Source organism: Apiospora hydei, assembly GCF_038363865.1.
Source record: "Apiospora hydei strain CBS 114990 chromosome Unknown utg000002l_segment0_segment0, whole genome shotgun sequence".
Classification (NCBI taxonomy): Eukaryota; Fungi; Ascomycota; class Sordariomycetes; order Amphisphaeriales; family Apiosporaceae; genus Apiospora; species Apiospora hydei.
The window spans coordinates 1,637,801-1,654,935 of record NW_027117361.1 but is presented as its reverse complement, the minus strand read 5'-3'; the positions used below and the strand labels follow the sequence as shown (position 1 = coordinate 1,654,935).

Here is a 17,135-nt window from a genome sequence, read left to right as displayed (position 1 = left end):
CTCTGATAGCCCTAGCAACTCGGCGTCCAGAGGTAGAAAATCATCCATCCACCTAGCTCGATGGAAAGATGGCGAGCTGTCATGGACAGGCAAAAACCTCCTATGATCAAGGAAGGGGTAGGTTGTATGTCCTCCTCCACCTGCGGCACTCTATCAAATCCCCAAGAAGGGCATGGTCAGTATCTCCTAGGTTTTGCTTGGTAATTTCACGTTTATCAAAATCAAAGATCCATTCTGGTAAGAGGGCAGGCCGTAAAGAGTAGCGATGGTGGTGATAAACGAGTGAGAATTTGCTGTTGTCTACCCTAATTATGCCTTTCATTCCTGGCCGATCTCACTCCTCACGCCTGCTGCAATTCATACATACACGCAAAGAAAGTTACAAGACGAGGGAGATCTCACCCTCAAACTTGCCCCTTCCTCTATGCAAAGTTGCCAGGGAAAAAGGGACACCAAAAACATATGGGCCAAGTCTAGTCGAACAAACCAATCTCTCAATCAAATACCATGCGCCACACCCGTACGTGCTCTGCTCTCACGCAATCGCCCATGCTCATTCATCTCATTCTTCACTTTTCCCAATTCGTGTAACACTGGTGAGAAACTTGGCCAAGTCGGCAGAGTCAGATTTGCTATAACTCATGAGGATCCTGTCGTAGGGAAAATTCGTCTATTTCGCATCAAAGGCGAAAAGTGGAAAACCATATCTGCCCTCCAGTTTGCCAACCATCGAGTCAATCCTTCGCAATGCCTGCAATTACCAGTTTACTCCAGGAAAAATCAAGACGCAAGGTGGACGTAGAAAGCGGACGTGATCGGGTATCGTGAAGAAGAATCGTGCCTCTCTTAGCAGCAGCCGCCGCTGGACGACGAAGAGACGCTGTGACCAGGGCCGACCTGGACGCCGGGCTTGGTGTTGGTCGTGGCTTGGGTACCCATGCGCTCCTTGATCTGGCGGGCCATGGTCAAGAAAGCCTGCTCGACGTTGGAGGCGTTCTTGGCCGAGGTCTCCAGGAAGGGGATGCCCAGGCTGTCGGCGAACTCCTACACAAATTGTCAGTAAGATGTAGCATAACTTCCCCGCCAGATGTCATGATGTGCCGTACCTTGGCGACGGTGTACTCGACGACCTTCTTGTCGGACATATCGCTCTTGTTACCGACGAGAAGCTTGTTGACACCCTCGGTGGCATAGCGGTCGATCTCCTGCAGCCACTGCTTGACGTTGTTGAAGGAATCCATATCGGTCACATCGTAGACGACGCAGATACCGTGGGCGCCACGGTAGTACGAGGAAGTGATGGTGCGGAAACGCTCCTGACCAGCGGTGTCCCACTACAATATCACATGTCAGCAAGAGGGATCTCTTTAGCGACGACAGGGCGCAACGTCAAGGTAGGACTTACAATCTGGAGCTTCACAGTCTTGCCGTCGAGCTCGATGGTGCGGATTTTCTGTTTTTTGTTGTCAGCGACACCTGCTAACAAGTAAACAATAAACAAGGCGCCTTACGAAGTCAACACCGATGGTGGAGATGTAGGACTCGGTGTAAGTGTCGTCCGCGAATCGCAGCAGCAAGCAAGACTTTCCGACGCCAGAGTCGCCGATAAGCAACAGCTTGAACAGGTAATCGTATCTGTCAACCGTGACGGTGATGTCAGCGTTCATTCCCTCATCCTTGGCACGGAAGACAGGAGTCTCGTCCAGGCGGGTCTTGCCGTCTCCGACCCAGACAGCATCCTCGAAGATGTCGGGCGAGTCGACCAAGACCTCGAACTTGATGTCATCCATGTCATCGACCAGATCATTCGATGCAGCCATGGCGGATGGAAGCAGTGTTGTGGTTTGTTGTGGTTGGGGGAAGTGATGATGCAGCGTATTGCGGCAATGCGGGTTGGTTGTGTTTTGCAACGGCCTTGAAGCAGGTGTCGATCGAGCAACACAAAAGAGTGAGGCTCGAGTGACTTCCAAATACCTTAGGCAGCGCATCTTCTACCGAATTCCGGAATCGAGGGCGCGCAGCGAACGGAGGGGTAAAGAAGGAGGTAACTCTGTACGCGGTCAGTGCTCGCTCTAGACGGTCGCCGACGAGGTCGGCGATGGACGCAGGCAGCATCTAGCAGATGCTAGGGGGATGGGCGTATAGAACGCAGGAAGACATACTACTCGGGATTCATCTTGACGGGTGACGATGCGGATGCGAAGGATGCAGAGATTAGATGCGGTTGGCAAGTTTGGTGTTGAAGTTGGAACGGAGGATGATAAGCCAACGAAACACGGAAAGGAAGGCGGTAGCGGCAAGTCAAAGGGGGTCCCGGTTGCTGTGGAACTTTACGTTAATGAGTTTACGGGGGGTCGACAAGGCACGACAGCTTTTGAATGGGCCTTTTCGGGACGTCCAATACGACGGGAGGCAACAGGCTGGCTGGCTGGCTCTTTATCTTCAAACGATGTAAGTTTTGTTTTTTGTATTTCAACCAGAGGACGATGGAGATGCGATTTGATGTATGGATTGAACGCAGGTGGACAGACAGGTTAAGAAAGAGAAGGAAGCAGGAGAGACATGCGCCTGACTTTCAATCAAATCAGCAGTGCAAGGCCAGTAGGCTGGCCGGTGGTAGGTACACTTTTGGGCGAGACACCAGATGGCAGATGGACGCAGAGGCCGACAGAGACAACGCACACCCAAGCACCAGGCAAAGCAAGCACCAAGCCCAGGCGCACGCAGCGTAAGGAAGCACTGGCACAGGCAGCGGGTTGAACAGAACACGCCTAACTAGCAGCCTAGGCTGATGCGTCAGGGAGTGTCAAGGACAGTCCAAAGGCTAGCAGGCTAGAAAGGGTCAACGCATGGTGGGCCAATGTCGTCCCCACTTCCACTGTCGTCCTGGCTCTTTGATTTGATTTACTGGGGACTTGGGGAGCAGTCAACCCAAAGCCTCCTGAAGTTATCAGCCTTTTCGCTTTTAGCCCTTGAAGGTGCCCAGCACGCCTCCCTAAAGATTCAAAAAATACGGCCAACGGGGGTCACAAGGCCCTCGGACGCCGTCACTGGTGCACCCAATCAGGAGGTGCAAAAGGGGGTCAAGTCATAAGCTTCGTTTGCCCAAGGCTCGCAGTCAGGTGGCTGAATATCACCGGCTGGTTTCGAGTCAGCAGTCAGCTTTGCTCAAAGTTGACAGTTGGCAAATCTGTGAATGCAAAGCGGCATCGTCGGAGCAGATCGATCGTCTGTATCAGATAGATAGATTCAAGCATGACCTGGTAGGACGTCTCTAACGACGAGGCACTCCCCTCCTGCCTGTCCGTTGATGCTCTCAAAGGAACCTTCCTTCTGACACCTGCCAACAAAGAGACAGCTCTCGTATTATGTCAGCCAAGATCGATGCTCTTTTATGCTGCCACCACTGATCAAATCCCGTATGTTCCGTTTGGTGGTTGTTTCAAGTGCTCTGGTATACTTGCTTGACAGTCAACTCCGGCCTCCTCCAGCATCCATGCACATACAGCCTTACACAGTCCAATAAAATATCCCAGCCGAAGAAATACCACTACTACCTAACCTACAGTATGTTTCTAGAAGAAAGAGAGTCCTCTAAACAAACCCCATGTTTCCCGTAGTCCCGGTTGATCGCCCACGCGGAGGATTCCTTGAGAGTGGAGTGGGTCCATTGATTCGATGACCGTTCGTTTGACTGTCGTGCCATTGCGCTACCCAAATTTTTGGAGCTGCTGGTAACCTTCCCGGCGGCGGGAAGTCAAAAAGAGAGAGAAACAAACATGCAACATGGACTGCCCGCCCAGAATAACCGAGAAGCTTCACTTACATCATGCTCAACTTCCTTAGGGCTCCTTTCTGAAAATCGAATTTGACCTACCTACACACATACCTACATGTTAGAAGACTGACCGACTGACTGACTACCTCTGCTGCTTGCCGGATGACACGGCGCATTCTTGACTATACTACCACCGAACCGGATTAATGCCAGTCATCGCCCACGATTGCGCCTTCGAGGCTCGGATCCCATGTCTCTCCCCCGTGGCTTCTTTCAGACGCCGCCCCAAATTCTGAGCAGCTCTGCCTCAGGCGCCAAACACCTGATTAGACCAACGGTGCCTTCGCAGCATCTTGCTTCTTCTCATGTCGCCGGCTCCTCCGTGACAGCTTCGGTGCCGCTGGCGCTCTCGAAACCTGCCCAGCCTCTGGCCACCGTACCTGCGCCGTTTGCCCCACCACCATCGCATCACGATCCGTCGCCCATATGGTTCGATTCAGCAGTCACTGCCCGTTTCAGCGCAAACGGAGGGAAACCAGAGGATGAACGCAGGGTGAAGCTCGGAAGGAGTACGTCTCCCTAAGACAGTCAAGATTCATATTCTTCTAGCGACAGTTGTTGCTTCGAATGGACGGCTAACGATGCATCATCGCAGCTCTACGGGTTCTGCATGACCGGCTCCCTTCGTTGCTGCAGTCGCCACTCCCTCAGGAGATCCTCGCCCCCAATATCTCTCTCCACCTGTTCCCCTCGACGCACCCGTACCTGCCGGCCGTCTCCGGAAGAGTTGGTTACATAGCAGCTCTGTGGACCTCGCCGATTGCCTGGAACCGCGTGCCGATCATCGGGAACCTCAAGCTGGAAATACTATCCGAGCGCATGACGACGCAACCACTATACTATTCCCCTAGGAGGACCGGCGCATACGATGAGCAGCTGGTGGTCAAGTGGAGGACGGCGGATAACAACAAGAACAACGGGTCCAGTACAAGTAGTTTGGCCCAGAGAGGAGAGCACAACCTCGACCACGCTCTAAGGGGCACCCTGAGCCCCGGTTCCAAGAAAGAGTTTACGGGGCTCTTCATCTTCGAATTCGACTCGGAAGGACGGATAATCAGCCACACGATCGAACACGTCGACCAAAATAGTGAGTGGGAGAAGGGTGTCGGCGCCAAGGTTGTCCACCTCGCAGACTGGCTGCTGGGCGGCATCAAAGGGCGACCGCCGCCGCAGGGTGCTTGCCCCATGTTTCTGAAGGTGCGACGTGACAGACGAGACCCTAGAGATCCTAGATTACGATGAAGCAAAATGATACCCCGAACGTGATTGCATAGTGGCAACAAAAGACACGGCAACGAAGCCTTCCTAGTCCCGTGTCACGGACAGGATGCATTGTACATAATGGAAGCCGGTGTATTATATTTAGTATGGTCTTATAGACGTCACCACTCAGATGAAGAATTGTCATGGATATCTCAAAGTAAGCTACGATCTGGCCTTACCCCCGGCGCTTGTGGCCTTGGTCGTTAATGCACCTCTATTGTTAGTGCTGCTAGGAGAAGAATCCTATCGACATGGAGCGCGACAACAGGCACAACAATAAGATACGGGTAAAAGCCGATCCTGAATTTGATGCTGGGTATTGCAAAAGTGAATCGAATGTGACAAAAGAGCATGCAATTTTATTGAAGGAAATGGGCTTCTGATTTAGCAGTTTAGATACCTTTCTTCTTCTTACCTTTCCCCCTGTGGTTCTACCGTTGCTGACCACCATACGATTTATCTCGACCTGGTTTTGCTTTCAACCCATCCTTCTCATCTGTACCCAATCTGAATTCAGGGCTTGGCTGGTGGTGTGAGGGCTCGCAAGAGTACCTATCCGGCCAGACTTCTTAGACTTGTAGGCTACCTAGCGTCCCGCCCATCCCGGGAATTCGGGACCCCACTCGACTCGACCCAAGCTGAGTTTCGACGTCAGCTTGTTGGCCTCGCTGACCAGCGCCAATCAGATGTGAAACGAAACCCATTCGTCACCCATCCTGTCCATGCATACTGATGCATCTCTCCTCCTATCCATCGCGCGCGAGAGGTGATGTGGTAGGTGAAGTGAATAAGTCGTATGTTTATTCGCCGCTCTCATTACTACCTATGTGTTTGATCCATCGTTTACTCCATTCTTGACGAGAAGCTGGCAGAGTGGTGGGCGTGTAACACCGGGGAAAAGACCGCATCACGCATCCCACATCGTCCCGCATCGATCTGCATATATGCACAGCTGGCAGGGGTTCTTCTAAGACTCAATATAACTTGCATCCGACCTATTCTTATCGCAAACACCACACACAGGGTTGGGTCTGGTTGGGTCGGCCGCGCACACGCACACACACACACATGAGAACTAGTCGCGCATCTGTCTGGTCACACTTGCAAACATGACCATGTGCAGGTTTCGCCTCCACTTTCGAGTCTTGAGCGATGGCAGCACTGCTGCTGCCTCGCCCACCAAGAGTGACGATAATCCGTCCTCCTCCTCTTTCACTCTGTTCTCCTCGCTCCCGCCCGAGCTCCGGCTCAAGATCTGGGACCTCGCCGCCTCCGTCCCCCGCATCGTCCTGGCCTCCTGCCTCTACGATGGCCTAGGCCCCGAGGCGGAAGACGCGCAGGACGCCACGGGCCAACACCACATCCAAGAGCTAACCTCGCGCCGCGCCGGCCACTTCATACCCCCGCTGCTGCACGCGAGCCACGAGTCCCGGACCCGGGCCCTCGAGAAGCACTACTCGCTAGCCTTCAGCTGGAAGGTGCCCCAGTTCTGGGCCGCGGACCGGGGCCGGGTCCGGCGAACCCACCTCAACAACGCCAACAACGGGGCAGCGGCGTCGTCAAGTGACGACGAGCCGCCGGACTGGACGGAGCCGCACGTCTATTTCAATTTCGAGCGCGACGCCCTGTACTTGGTCGGCGAGCTCGAGCCCTACGACGACGTCGGCCTGGCCACGCCCATGATCTACTTCCTGCGCAAGGAGGACACGGCCCGCGTTCGCTGCGCCGCCCTGGCCTTCTCTGCCCTCAAGTACGGCGAGACGGGCCCCCAGCAGATCTTCGGCACGCTGTTCCACGTCGTGGACCGGTTCCCCCGGTGCCATATGGGGCCGCGGGCATCAGCATCAACGCCGGCGGCTACCCACGGCAACGGCAACGGCAGCAGTAGCATTAGTGGCAGGAATGGAGAAAACGGCGCCGGTGCTGGCTCCTCTTCTTCTCCAAGCGGCGCCGAGAAAGCAAAGCAGCAACAGGAAGAACCGCGACTTTTCGTATGCGTCACGCCCAACGACGAATGGACACACGCTCTCCTAGGCGGGACGGAACCACTGGTCCAGGGCCACCGGGGCGCATGGGACAACCAGAGGGACCATGGCCACATGCCAGAATCCCAGCGCAACCAGGAGCGGCAACAACGCCAGAGCGAGAATGGCCAAACGCACCCTGCAGGTTCAGAGGGGCACGAGGAGGAAGAACCAGAAGAGCCCGAAAACGTGCTGCAGAAGATCTGGACCGACTGGTACCGGGGCAGCATCGTCAAGTCCGAGCTGGCCAACGTGCGGTTCAGGCTCGTCACCGAGGACGAGTTCGGGACCCTGGTCACGGGGGAGCCGTTTGTCGCCGCCCCCGCGACAATCCCCGTGCCGGATGTCAGCGGTTTGCGACGGTATGATTTCAGGGAGTTGCAGGAAGCGTTGGGGCCGCCGTATCTTCCAGCATAACAAAGAAAAAGAAAAAGGGGGGAAGGTTTGGGGGAAGGAGTTCTCCGGGAGGCAGGCGTTGCGGGAACTTTGGCAAAGGGGCGTTTGCACAATAATATGAACCTAACTAATAGATGATGGCGCGAATAAGCCTAGGGAAACAGAAGCATCCGTGATAAGATTTGTCGCGGAGGGGATTAATAAAGGGAAAAGTATGATTACCGGCATACACTGCACTACTATTTGCTTAGATAAAAGTATTGGACTCCATGGGGTTTTCTCGCAGAAAATTCGACACCCCTATTGCCTATATCGCCAGCGGAGAGGAAATTGTTGTTGATTCTAGATGTTCTGTTTTGACATCTTCTCGTACTGTTATAAAACGTCGTGGTTGTACGTACCGGGATGTCGGACGGGCTGGCGCCAACGAAGCGATGTAGTTCATCATGGCTGTCATTGTGTCCCGCCAGGGGTCGGGATGCCTGGCCAAGCCTGGGAGTCGTGGCCCTTCCACCCCTTCACCCTCCGCGCACTCACATGTATCCATAGCCGGGCCAAGGCCCCTGCCACGAACCACGCTCTTGAGACTCTCGCCGCCTTCCCAGCTACCACCAATTGAGCTTCTTCCGGTAACTCACTCTATGATCTGTTGCCACCAACCTTTCGCTTCTCCTTGCTCGTCTACACAATCTTCGCAACCATATCTATACCCCGTTGTGGAAGACTCAATATGGCGTATGTAGGTACCACCTGACGCCTCGGCGAGGTTCGTGACAAAAGAGCACGTTGGAGAAGCCATCTTGGTCGAGACCCGGTCAACGAGTTCCCTCCCACCAGTATCATGCCGGCATTATCGCCGAGATCCTCGTCTCTAAACTGCCACCTGGATTTCCTGTAACCTTGCACTTGTGACCAAAAATCAATAAAACTCGAGTGTGGAACTATTGAGAGAGAAAATCTCAAGGTAGTGATGGCGTACGTGGTGGGAGAGGCCAAGATGATGCAGTGTCTTTGTGTGGCACATTATTCATTACGGTTTTCCTTGTTCAGGGGCAGCTGAAGAAGACATAGTGGCTTGCCTTTACCTACAGGATCACCGTCTACCCTCTTGCCAGCCAGTTCTTATTAACCCCACGAAATAAAGTCACATAAACAAAAGCTTCTATATCTATTTTTCAGGTGTTATGGGCACAACGCCCCAGCAGGCCATTGATCCGTCCCGTCCCGTCCAGATCTGCCACTGCTTACGACCAAACGAGGAATATCTGATCAGGACAGGAAGGTTACCCCCTTGACGGATATATCGCTGCTTCCACGAGCATATGTCGTTGTACGCCTTAGGACGGCATAATCCTACCGGTATATTATTTAAGACCAAACGTTCATTCCACGGGGCACATGGTCTAGGCAGTTGGATAACCCAACCTAATAATCACTTCTACAAAGTATTATACAAGTAGCAGCACTGTCACTGAATGGGATAGTCGAGATTTATTGCCACCGACTCGTGAATGCCTACTGTTATCTATCTACCAAGAGCCACAGCAGCCCACTCGCGTAACCTTGGCCCGACACTTAAACATGCTTGATGGTCCACGGCAAAAATGGACTAACCACCGTCTCGCTTTCCTTCCCTTTTTTGGTTTCCATTGTTGGCTCATCAAGTAGCCCAATATCGGTCAGAGGCGTCGTTGATTCCGATGGCTATTCCACCATCCGAAGAAGAAAAACGTAGTAATCATCATCGTCCTCAAAAGTGCCTTCTGAGTTATATTATTCTGGTATCACACACGCCAAAAAAGAAATTTCACAGCTCATCGTCGTCGATCTCAATCTCGGACGGCTTGAGCAGGCCACCGACCTTCGATCGCCGCTCCCGATCGGCCTTCAGGTTGTCCCTGACCTCCTGCTCCTTCTCCACAGCGTACAAATCCGCATTATCGCCGGCGTACTCCTTGAGGGAAATGAGGAAGTCACGCAGGTTCAGTCGGAACTTATCATACTGATTGTTGAGCGTGAATAGGCCTTCGATAAAGACGTTGATCTGGGCACTAATGGAATAAACAGTTAGTAGTTGATTACTCCACATCCAGTAAAGAGAGGGGGAAGGAAGGAGGGAAGGAGGGAATGAGGAAGGGAAGGAACGAAAAATGGAAGGAACGTACACTTGAAGGTTGCCAAACGCCTTACTCAAAAGAGTTCCAACGAAGTTAACGAGGAAATCGCGGTTAGACGTTCCGGTAGGGGCCTGATCGGTGTATACCGGTCCCTGGATCTTGGGCGTACCGCCTTCGGCAGGCTGGACGAAGTTGAATAGCTTCATGAGAAGCATCGACTGCGTCTTAAAGCCGGCCTTGTGATCGGGATCGGTAAGGACGAAGAAGACATCCTGCAGGATCGTAATAAAGAACTGCTGGAAGAAGGCGTTGGCCGTCTGTACATCCGTCTTCTCGGCAATGTTGTTGATGAGCTCTAGACACATGTTAAGGCCTGCGCCCTCAACATCGCGGTTGTCATGCTTGCTTGCCCACATGCAAGCGTCAATGACGAACTTGAACTGGCGGTTGTCCAGCTTCAGCAGGGCAGGGAAGCAGTGCAAGTTGATGGCACGGAGCAGGTTGAAAAACTCGACACGATGCTCGGGGAACTCGGAAAAGTCCTTGTTGATCATGTCCAGAGTACACTCGAACACGTTCTGCATGATGACAGGCACTTGGTCTTCCATCAATCCAGTAAGCTTCGAGATGATGGTGGACATGGCCTTGAGAACCTCCGCATCCCTTGCGCCAGGGACGTTGCGGTTGTAATCAACCAGCACCGAATCCAACAGTTGAGGAACCATCTGCTGGCGAACTGACTGGAGATCCTCGGCCTTGTCCACGTAAGTTTCAATCAACTTGAGAATCTCCTTCTTGATAGTTCGCAGTCCTCGAACCTTGGGCATTCGTGGGGCTAGTTCTCCATCACGAGCGATAGCCTCCGAGATGAGCTGACTTGTGGCGCGGTACATCTGCAACATGTCGAGATAGATGCGGCCGATCTGAGGGTAGAAGTAGGGTCCGACTGACGAGCATGCTGACACGTTTGTCTTCATGATGTTGCCGATGATCTTGATCGTTTCGGAGTCTTGGAGGACGGTAGGGTCTGCAGTAGCGGCACGGATGATCTCATCCCAAGCAGCGTTAGGAGCCCCCATCAAATCAGCGAGCAGACGCTCTTGCATGTGCTTGTTACCCTGCGCGTTCACCATGTATCCGCAAGCCTCGTAGAAGGTGTGGACTTGTTGGGGGTGAGATCGCACGTGATTCTGGGGAGATTCTTGACGATCTCCTCGATGAATGGCTCGTTCTCGTTGGGTTGGAGCGCGACGAAATGACGTCTGCATTGGCGGGCAATCTTGATGAATGTGTCGCAAGCCATATCCTGAACGCCCTCGTGAGATTCATGCATGAATTCGAAGAGCTTGTTAACCACCGTCTTGAGGAATTTCCAGTGGGCCTTCAGGAATCGGGGATACTGCCCGACAATGTACATGATGTTGCTGGCAACGACCGCTTTGTTGTCCTTGCCGCGCTTCATCTCAGTCAGGCCGAGCAGATCCTTGATGACAGTGACGAGGAAACGCTTCTCAGTCTCCTCATTCATGGCCAGCGAAATAGAGCCAATGGCCCAGCACAGAACGTTGCAGTTGTGCCAAGACCACTCACTGCCATCAACCTGTTTCTGCAGCTTGTCCGTCATGATCTGCTCAGTGTCATTAACATCAAGATGCGTCAGGTACACCAGACACTCTCGGATTGTCTTGTAGAGCTGAACGGTGTCACTCTCCTTGACGAACTCTCGCACAATCTCACCCTCGTCGTTCTCAACAATGAGGACTTCTTCGGGTCGCACCATCTTCTCGATCATGACCACCCGCAAATTCGATAAAACCTCCTTATATTTGTGCATCCGAAGTGGGAGCTGGTTCAGTCTACTCGGGTCGAGAGCTCCTGGGTTCGCCATCAACAAAGGAGCCATCTCGTTCATTGGCGCAGCCTGCATCTCCTCGTAAAGTTCCTGGACCAGTTTCAGCCAGTAGTCTAGGGTAATCTTGAAAATCTCCCGATCCTCAATCTGCGAAATACGGATCAGATAGAAGTGGCCGTGCGTCAGGTAATCGCGGTTCGGGAGGTGTTCGATAAGACCAACGTGCTGCCCGAAGAAGTTGCACAAGAAGAGGGCCAAATTCTGTATGAACTCCTGGTCTCTCGAGTTACTTTGAGGGTACGTGCTCTTGAGATCGAGCTCGAGAGGAATGATGGTCGCAATAGTGGTGAGGACCTCGCAGAACATCTTGACCAACTGTTCGCTGTAGGCATTCGGTTGACCGTGGGCAGCCGTCGTCAGCCCTCCAATCTCGGTGAACACCTGCAGAGTCACATTTCGAAACTCCGGGACCTCGAGGAATCGTGTGCGCAGCGTGTCGATCAGGGGGTCTCGAAGATGTAGCCGAGGGGGATCCAGTTGCAGAAGCGTAATAACGTCTCGAGCGTCGCCTTGATTAGGGTAGGCTGATTCGCTGTCGTGAGGATCTCTTGGCAGAGCTGGAAGATCTGGGAGAACTCGTTGCACATGGTGGTCTTCAAGTTCCTCGTCTTGGCCGAGGTCATCTGGTCGGCCGAATAGTCGAATACCTCCTCGGACAGCAGGCGGAGGATGATCATGTTGTTCTCGCAGATCGAGAGGCTTATTTGGCAAGACCCGATGATCTCGTTGATAAAGGTAGGCCAGTTGTGTGGCCATTCTTGCTTCAATATGGAGATGAGCACCAGGTTGAGCTTGTTGAGCAGGGTGCGTTGGCTCTTTAGCGACTCCTCGGTACTGGAGCAGTCGACGATGCTCTGGCCGACGAAGTTGCGGATACCCAGACATTGCTCGCGAGGGAGCACCTTCCATCTTGTCATGATAACATGGTCGAGGACTTGGAGACCAAGATCTAGGACTTTGTTAGCCTCGCCACGACTCCAGCAGCAGCGTGGACTCCCTTACACTTGGTTTGCGGATATGAAGCATCGGTTAGGATCTTATCGACGAGTAGCCATGCATCGGGGTCTTCTTTGAACTGGACACGCAAACAATCAATTAGCCGTCGAATTCAAGAGCATGCCTGCCTGCTTAATTACACAGGAGAGGGGGCTTTGGGAGTGGCTTACCTGGTTCAGGGCGGCTTGTGCAGCTTTTTGCTAGAGGCGGGGAACCAAAAAGTCAGTACTTTGCATCTTGCAGCAGATTGCGAGGGGGCGCAAAGGCGATAACAAGGCCGAGAATTGAGGGAACCGGGAAATCAATGGCATACCTGTTCGCCGCGGCCCTCGTAAAGGAGCGGACCATGACGTCCAGCTCCTCGATCGTGGGCGCCATGGTGAATGGTGGTGGTTGTGCGGACGAAAGGTCGAGGTCAAGATACGCGCCCGCAGCAGAGGTGTGTGTGATCAAAGAGGGGAGCTTGCCGAGGCGGCCGTCGTGTGTAATTTAGGTGGGAGACAATGCCGGTCTAGAAGGCCTGGCCTGGAAGCGTGAAAGAGAAATTTGACAACGAAGTTACGGTCAGGCAAAGGTGGAGGAGGAGAGTTCGTGAAATTGCAGAAGCAGCAGCAGAGCAGAAGCAGCAGCAGCAGCTGGTAACTAGTATCAGAATTCCGAAATCAAAGAAAGAGGCGGGTAGGTCGCGCGGTAGTAGTGGCTTTTGGTGGAGTCACTGTCACTCCAGTCTGGCTTGGTCTGAAGTCACTCGGTCGCTCAGCAGGCAGCGCGTAGTTGGTAGGAGCAACGCAGCGAAAAAAAAAGTGAGGGGCAGACAAGGTAGATTAGATTGACAGCAGGCCTGACAGGCTACATGTACTTAGGACTTGTGTTAACGGAACAACCATCAATTGATGGCTCGGTGGTGTCCGGATCACATCCAATGGTTATGCCAGTTCCATGCCTACTTGATTAGTACGATCGAGATTATCCCAATACGTGTAAGAAGCAACGCAGAAGGCGGCTGAGTTCCTGAGGTTGGGGTTGATTACCTGCCCAAGTTTATCCCACAGGGTGGTGGTGAGTAAAACATGGGAGCTCACCAGGAGACACTCCCGACCAACCAATTTCACCACCACAACAGCCAGCGTAGGTAACAGCTGCCATAACAGCCGAGTAAACACAGCAAATTCGACGCATCGCATTTCTATCAATTACTCCAGTGTCTATCTATATGTCTGATTAGCCCATTCGAGAAGTTATACGAGTGTTGGCAGTATTCAGGCCAGGCAACTTTTGGCGTTTGGTTGTCAAAGGCAGTCTCGTCTCGCACCCGCGGGCTTTAATCACACCCTCCCTCTTTCTGCCCCTCATTGAATCACTAGGTGACGACGTTTCTAGGCGCCCCTCCCTCGATCCACCCAAGCTATTGGGATTGTTAGGTCCGATTATTTTATTAGTAATTTGGTCCCAAGCCGCCTTCAGGCACCATGGGCACCTGTCTACAACAGCAGGAACAGCAAGGCATGTCAATGTCAGGTTTTGTTAAACGTACATCGAATAATATTCCTCTCTTTCAGATATGTCACAGAAGGTCCGGGATGCCTAGCAGTCGCGGTCATTCGCGTCAATAACCTCTCTCTGGAACGGGTGGTCCTTGCTTGGTAAGCAGATCCAGTGCTGGTATCACTTACACGCCTCATAGGATGATATCATGACACTGCTGCAGCCTAGCGAGTGAGCTTAATTTTCTGATCACAATGCATGGTCCCAGGCCATATGGATACTGCATGAACCTCTCTCAAAATGGTTGCCGCTCTGGCTTATTCCTTTTGTAGGTGGTTCCTTCGAAACGACGAGGAAGTGCTGTTTTTGTCCATCATTCATGACTGGTTCAATATATATATTCTAGCAATTTCCCAATAAACTACGTGATATGCAGCAGACTCGGAACAAAACCAGTAATTGGCGATATACGACTATTCTCGGGTATCTGTGTGATACATCTTTCGATAACTCAGGCATGAACGACCATTTACTCCTTAACGCCGAAACAATCAAGCAACATCCATCCATCCATCCATTCATCCTCGCTGCTTTTAGCCGCATCCTCCCCCGTACGGCAGCCCAAGAGGACCAACTGTCGTTGTTCCAGTGATCACAGTCCCCAAACGGCCCGTGAACCGGGACATTGCGGATACCCAGGTGTCCATCGGTGACTCCAGGTGGTCCGGTCTGTGGACCTCCCTGGCCACCGCACCGTCGGATCTCCTTCCTTCCGTTCAACCTCGCGAGTTCGCGAGCTCGCTGAATGCCCGCCCACCTACCAAATTACAGGATTTTATGTGGCTCTAGAGAACAATCTTCAAATCAGGACGGATTTTGTAAGCTAAATGCTCCGTCCGATTTATAATACCAGAGGCATTTGACAGGTTGGGCCCACCTTATAAGGTAAGCTACCTACCTACAGAGGCACAAATCAACAATGCACGCTGGAGGAACAGCAGACTTGGCGATCACAATATCCTTGATGAGGCATTATACGGAGAGTATTGCGTATTGGGACAGGATTGGCAAAGGGAAATCTTGACAGTATAAGCTGACGAGTTGCCTCTAGATATCGTGGAATCCGGACCTTCATTTTTGTTCTACCTTTCTATAATAAGCCAGAATGTACATATAGTCCTTCATGATCCAATCGCCCCAATTCGCGGTCCATGCCGCATCCGAACTTATGCCTTGTAACCGCACTCCTCAAGACCATTTGACAGAGCCTTGATAGCCTTGTCAATGTCCTTTCTGGCAGGATCCGTCTAGAGAAAACCAATTAGCATATACCCCTTAAAATATGTCAATTACCGAGAGATAGGGGATCATGCTTACCACGCTGACTCCCATATGTCCGAACCGCACATACTTGGGCGCGATCTCCTTGTGGATACCACCAGCCCAAACGACACCGGCCTTGGCCAACTTGGGCAGCAAGTCGGTCGACTTAACAGTCTCTGGCAGGTAGATGGCCGTCATGCCGTGAGCCTGGTCCTCGGGCTTCGTGGCGACCTGCTTAAGACCCAGGTCCGCCACGGCCTTCTTGATCTTATCAGACATCTCGCGGTGCTTCGCGAAGCGCTCAGATAGGGGCTTCGACAGGATCTGGGTGAGTGCGGTGTGCAGAGCGTGGATCAGCTGCGGCGAGGGCGTAGCGAAGTACGACGGCTTCTTGGCTTCGTAGTTCTGCATGATGGGCATCCAGTTCTTCATGGACGCAAAGTATGTGGCGGGCGGGGTCTTGCGCGCCTTGAAGGCCTCGATGGCCTTGCCGCTGAACATGGATATCGACAGACCAGCCGGGCATCCAATGGCCTTCTGGCTCGCAGTCACGACACCGTCCAGCTTCCAGGCATCAAACTGAATCTCCTCGCAGGCGACACTGCATACGCCATCCACAACGAGCAGTGTCTCGGGAGACACGCTCTTGACCAACTTGGAAAGGTTCTCCAACTCGCTCAGTACACCAGTGGAAGTGTCGACGTGGGTCACCGTGACCATCTTGAACTTCTTGCTCTTGAGCGCCTTCTCGACCTCATCAAGCTGCGGTCGTCCGCCCACGGTTCCGGACAACTTGGTTACCTTGGCGCCATACGTCTCGAAGCAGTCGGCGAATCCGTCTCCGAAGTAGCCGGTGCTGAGAACCAGGACATCCTCGCCAGCCTCAACCAAGTTAGCGGCCACGATGTCCCAGCCCAAGGTGCCGGATCCTGAGATCACGAATGGTTGCGCAGAGGGATCTGTGGTCTGGAAGAGCTTGCGCAGCATCGAGATGGTGTCGCCGAAAGTAGCTACGAATCCGGGTCCGACATGGGATTCGCTGCCAGACACATAGTATCAGTAGAAGCTCATCACACGAGTAGGAACTGTTGTTTGCTTTTATCATAGCTAAAGAATGCATGAATGCAAACGCGGTTCGGTAGTCGGTCGAAAGGTGGATGAGACTAAACTGACCTATAATGGCTCATGGACTGGAGGACGTCATCGTCGAACTCGATGGGGCCCGGGATGAGCAGGGTCGGGTGTTCAGGTTGAGAAGACATGCTGCGCTGAGATGATACTGAGAGCCTGCGAGTTTGAATGGGAGAGATGTTGCGAGATCTGGAAGGACTAGATATAGAAGGGCCGCCAGAGAGATGTTGCGAGATCAGGGACAACCGGGTAGAAGGGCTGGATGATGCTACATGGAGCGATAATGGTGGTGAGGAGGGGGAGCTGCCGACGAGGTGGGGCAATGCTGGCCTTGAAGCTACTCTCCGCATTTTGGTTTGTCTGGGAGACCCGAAAGCTTGACTTGGGCAGTACTTGGGGGCTGGGCTGGAGGTTCCAATGGGTTGATGGGCTCCTAGGTTTGCTGTTTCGGGCCAAGTCTGGCGAATGTACACGGGGACTGCAATTGGTAGACCTTTGGACGAGTCGACGAGGAACGCCGAGAGATATCCGATACAATACAAAAGAGCTTCTTCTTCGGCGGCCAGACGAAGGCGGTGGCTTGCTTGAAATCTGTCTTGGAAATGCTCCGTTTTGTCTTGAACAGTTCCGCTCACTCACTGCGAGGTGGA

The 17,135-nt window shown here is 52.9% G+C and overlaps 6 protein-coding genes across 6 annotated transcripts; 2 read left to right on the top strand and 4 right to left on the bottom strand.

The window, feature by feature from the left end:
• Positions 1-846: 846 nt before the first annotated feature.
• Positions 847-1,820, bottom strand: PG997_000517 (uncharacterized protein; the record flags this gene model as incomplete). The annotated part of the gene is made up of 4 exons (XM_066804832.1): positions 847-1,044; positions 1,107-1,334; positions 1,406-1,453; positions 1,512-1,820. 4 exons carry the CDS (start codon positions 1,818-1,820, stop codon positions 847-849), a joined length of 783 nt encoding a protein of 260 aa, XP_066674605.1.
• A 2,208-nt stretch (positions 1,821-4,028) lies between these two features.
• PG997_000516 (uncharacterized protein) lies at positions 4,029-5,080 on the top strand (the record flags this gene model as incomplete). Its single annotated transcript, XM_066804831.1, has 2 exons — positions 4,029-4,347; positions 4,434-5,080. 2 exons carry the CDS (start codon positions 4,029-4,031, stop codon positions 5,078-5,080), a joined length of 966 nt encoding a protein of 321 aa, XP_066674604.1.
• A 1,130-nt stretch (positions 5,081-6,210) lies between these two features.
• On the top strand, positions 6,211-7,542 carry PG997_000515 (uncharacterized protein; the record flags this gene model as incomplete). The annotated part of the gene is made up of 1 exon (XM_066804830.1): positions 6,211-7,542. The coding sequence occupies one exon, from the start codon at positions 6,211-6,213 to the stop codon at positions 7,540-7,542; it is 1,332 nt and encodes a 443-aa protein (XP_066674603.1).
• Positions 7,543-9,328: 1,786 nt separating this feature from the next.
• Positions 9,329-11,856, bottom strand: PG997_000514 (Exportin-1; the record flags this gene model as incomplete). Its single annotated transcript, XM_066804829.1, has 3 exons — positions 9,329-9,572; positions 9,687-10,783; positions 10,846-11,856. 3 exons carry the CDS (start codon positions 11,854-11,856, stop codon positions 9,329-9,331), a joined length of 2,352 nt encoding a protein of 783 aa, XP_066674602.1.
• Positions 11,857-11,990: 134 nt separating this feature from the next.
• On the bottom strand, positions 11,991-12,924 carry PG997_000513 (uncharacterized protein; the record flags this gene model as incomplete). The annotated part of the gene is made up of 4 exons (XM_066804828.1): positions 11,991-12,499; positions 12,553-12,625; positions 12,717-12,746; positions 12,841-12,924. 4 exons carry the CDS (start codon positions 12,922-12,924, stop codon positions 11,991-11,993), a joined length of 696 nt encoding a protein of 231 aa, XP_066674601.1.
• Positions 12,925-15,257: 2,333 nt separating this feature from the next.
• PG997_000512 (alanine-glyoxylate aminotransferase) lies at positions 15,258-16,835 on the bottom strand (the record flags this gene model as incomplete). Its single annotated transcript, XM_066804827.1, has 3 exons — positions 15,258-15,338; positions 15,409-16,393; positions 16,528-16,835. 3 exons carry the CDS (start codon positions 16,833-16,835, stop codon positions 15,258-15,260), a joined length of 1,374 nt encoding a protein of 457 aa, XP_066674600.1.
• Between the last annotated feature and the right edge of the window lie 300 nt (positions 16,836-17,135).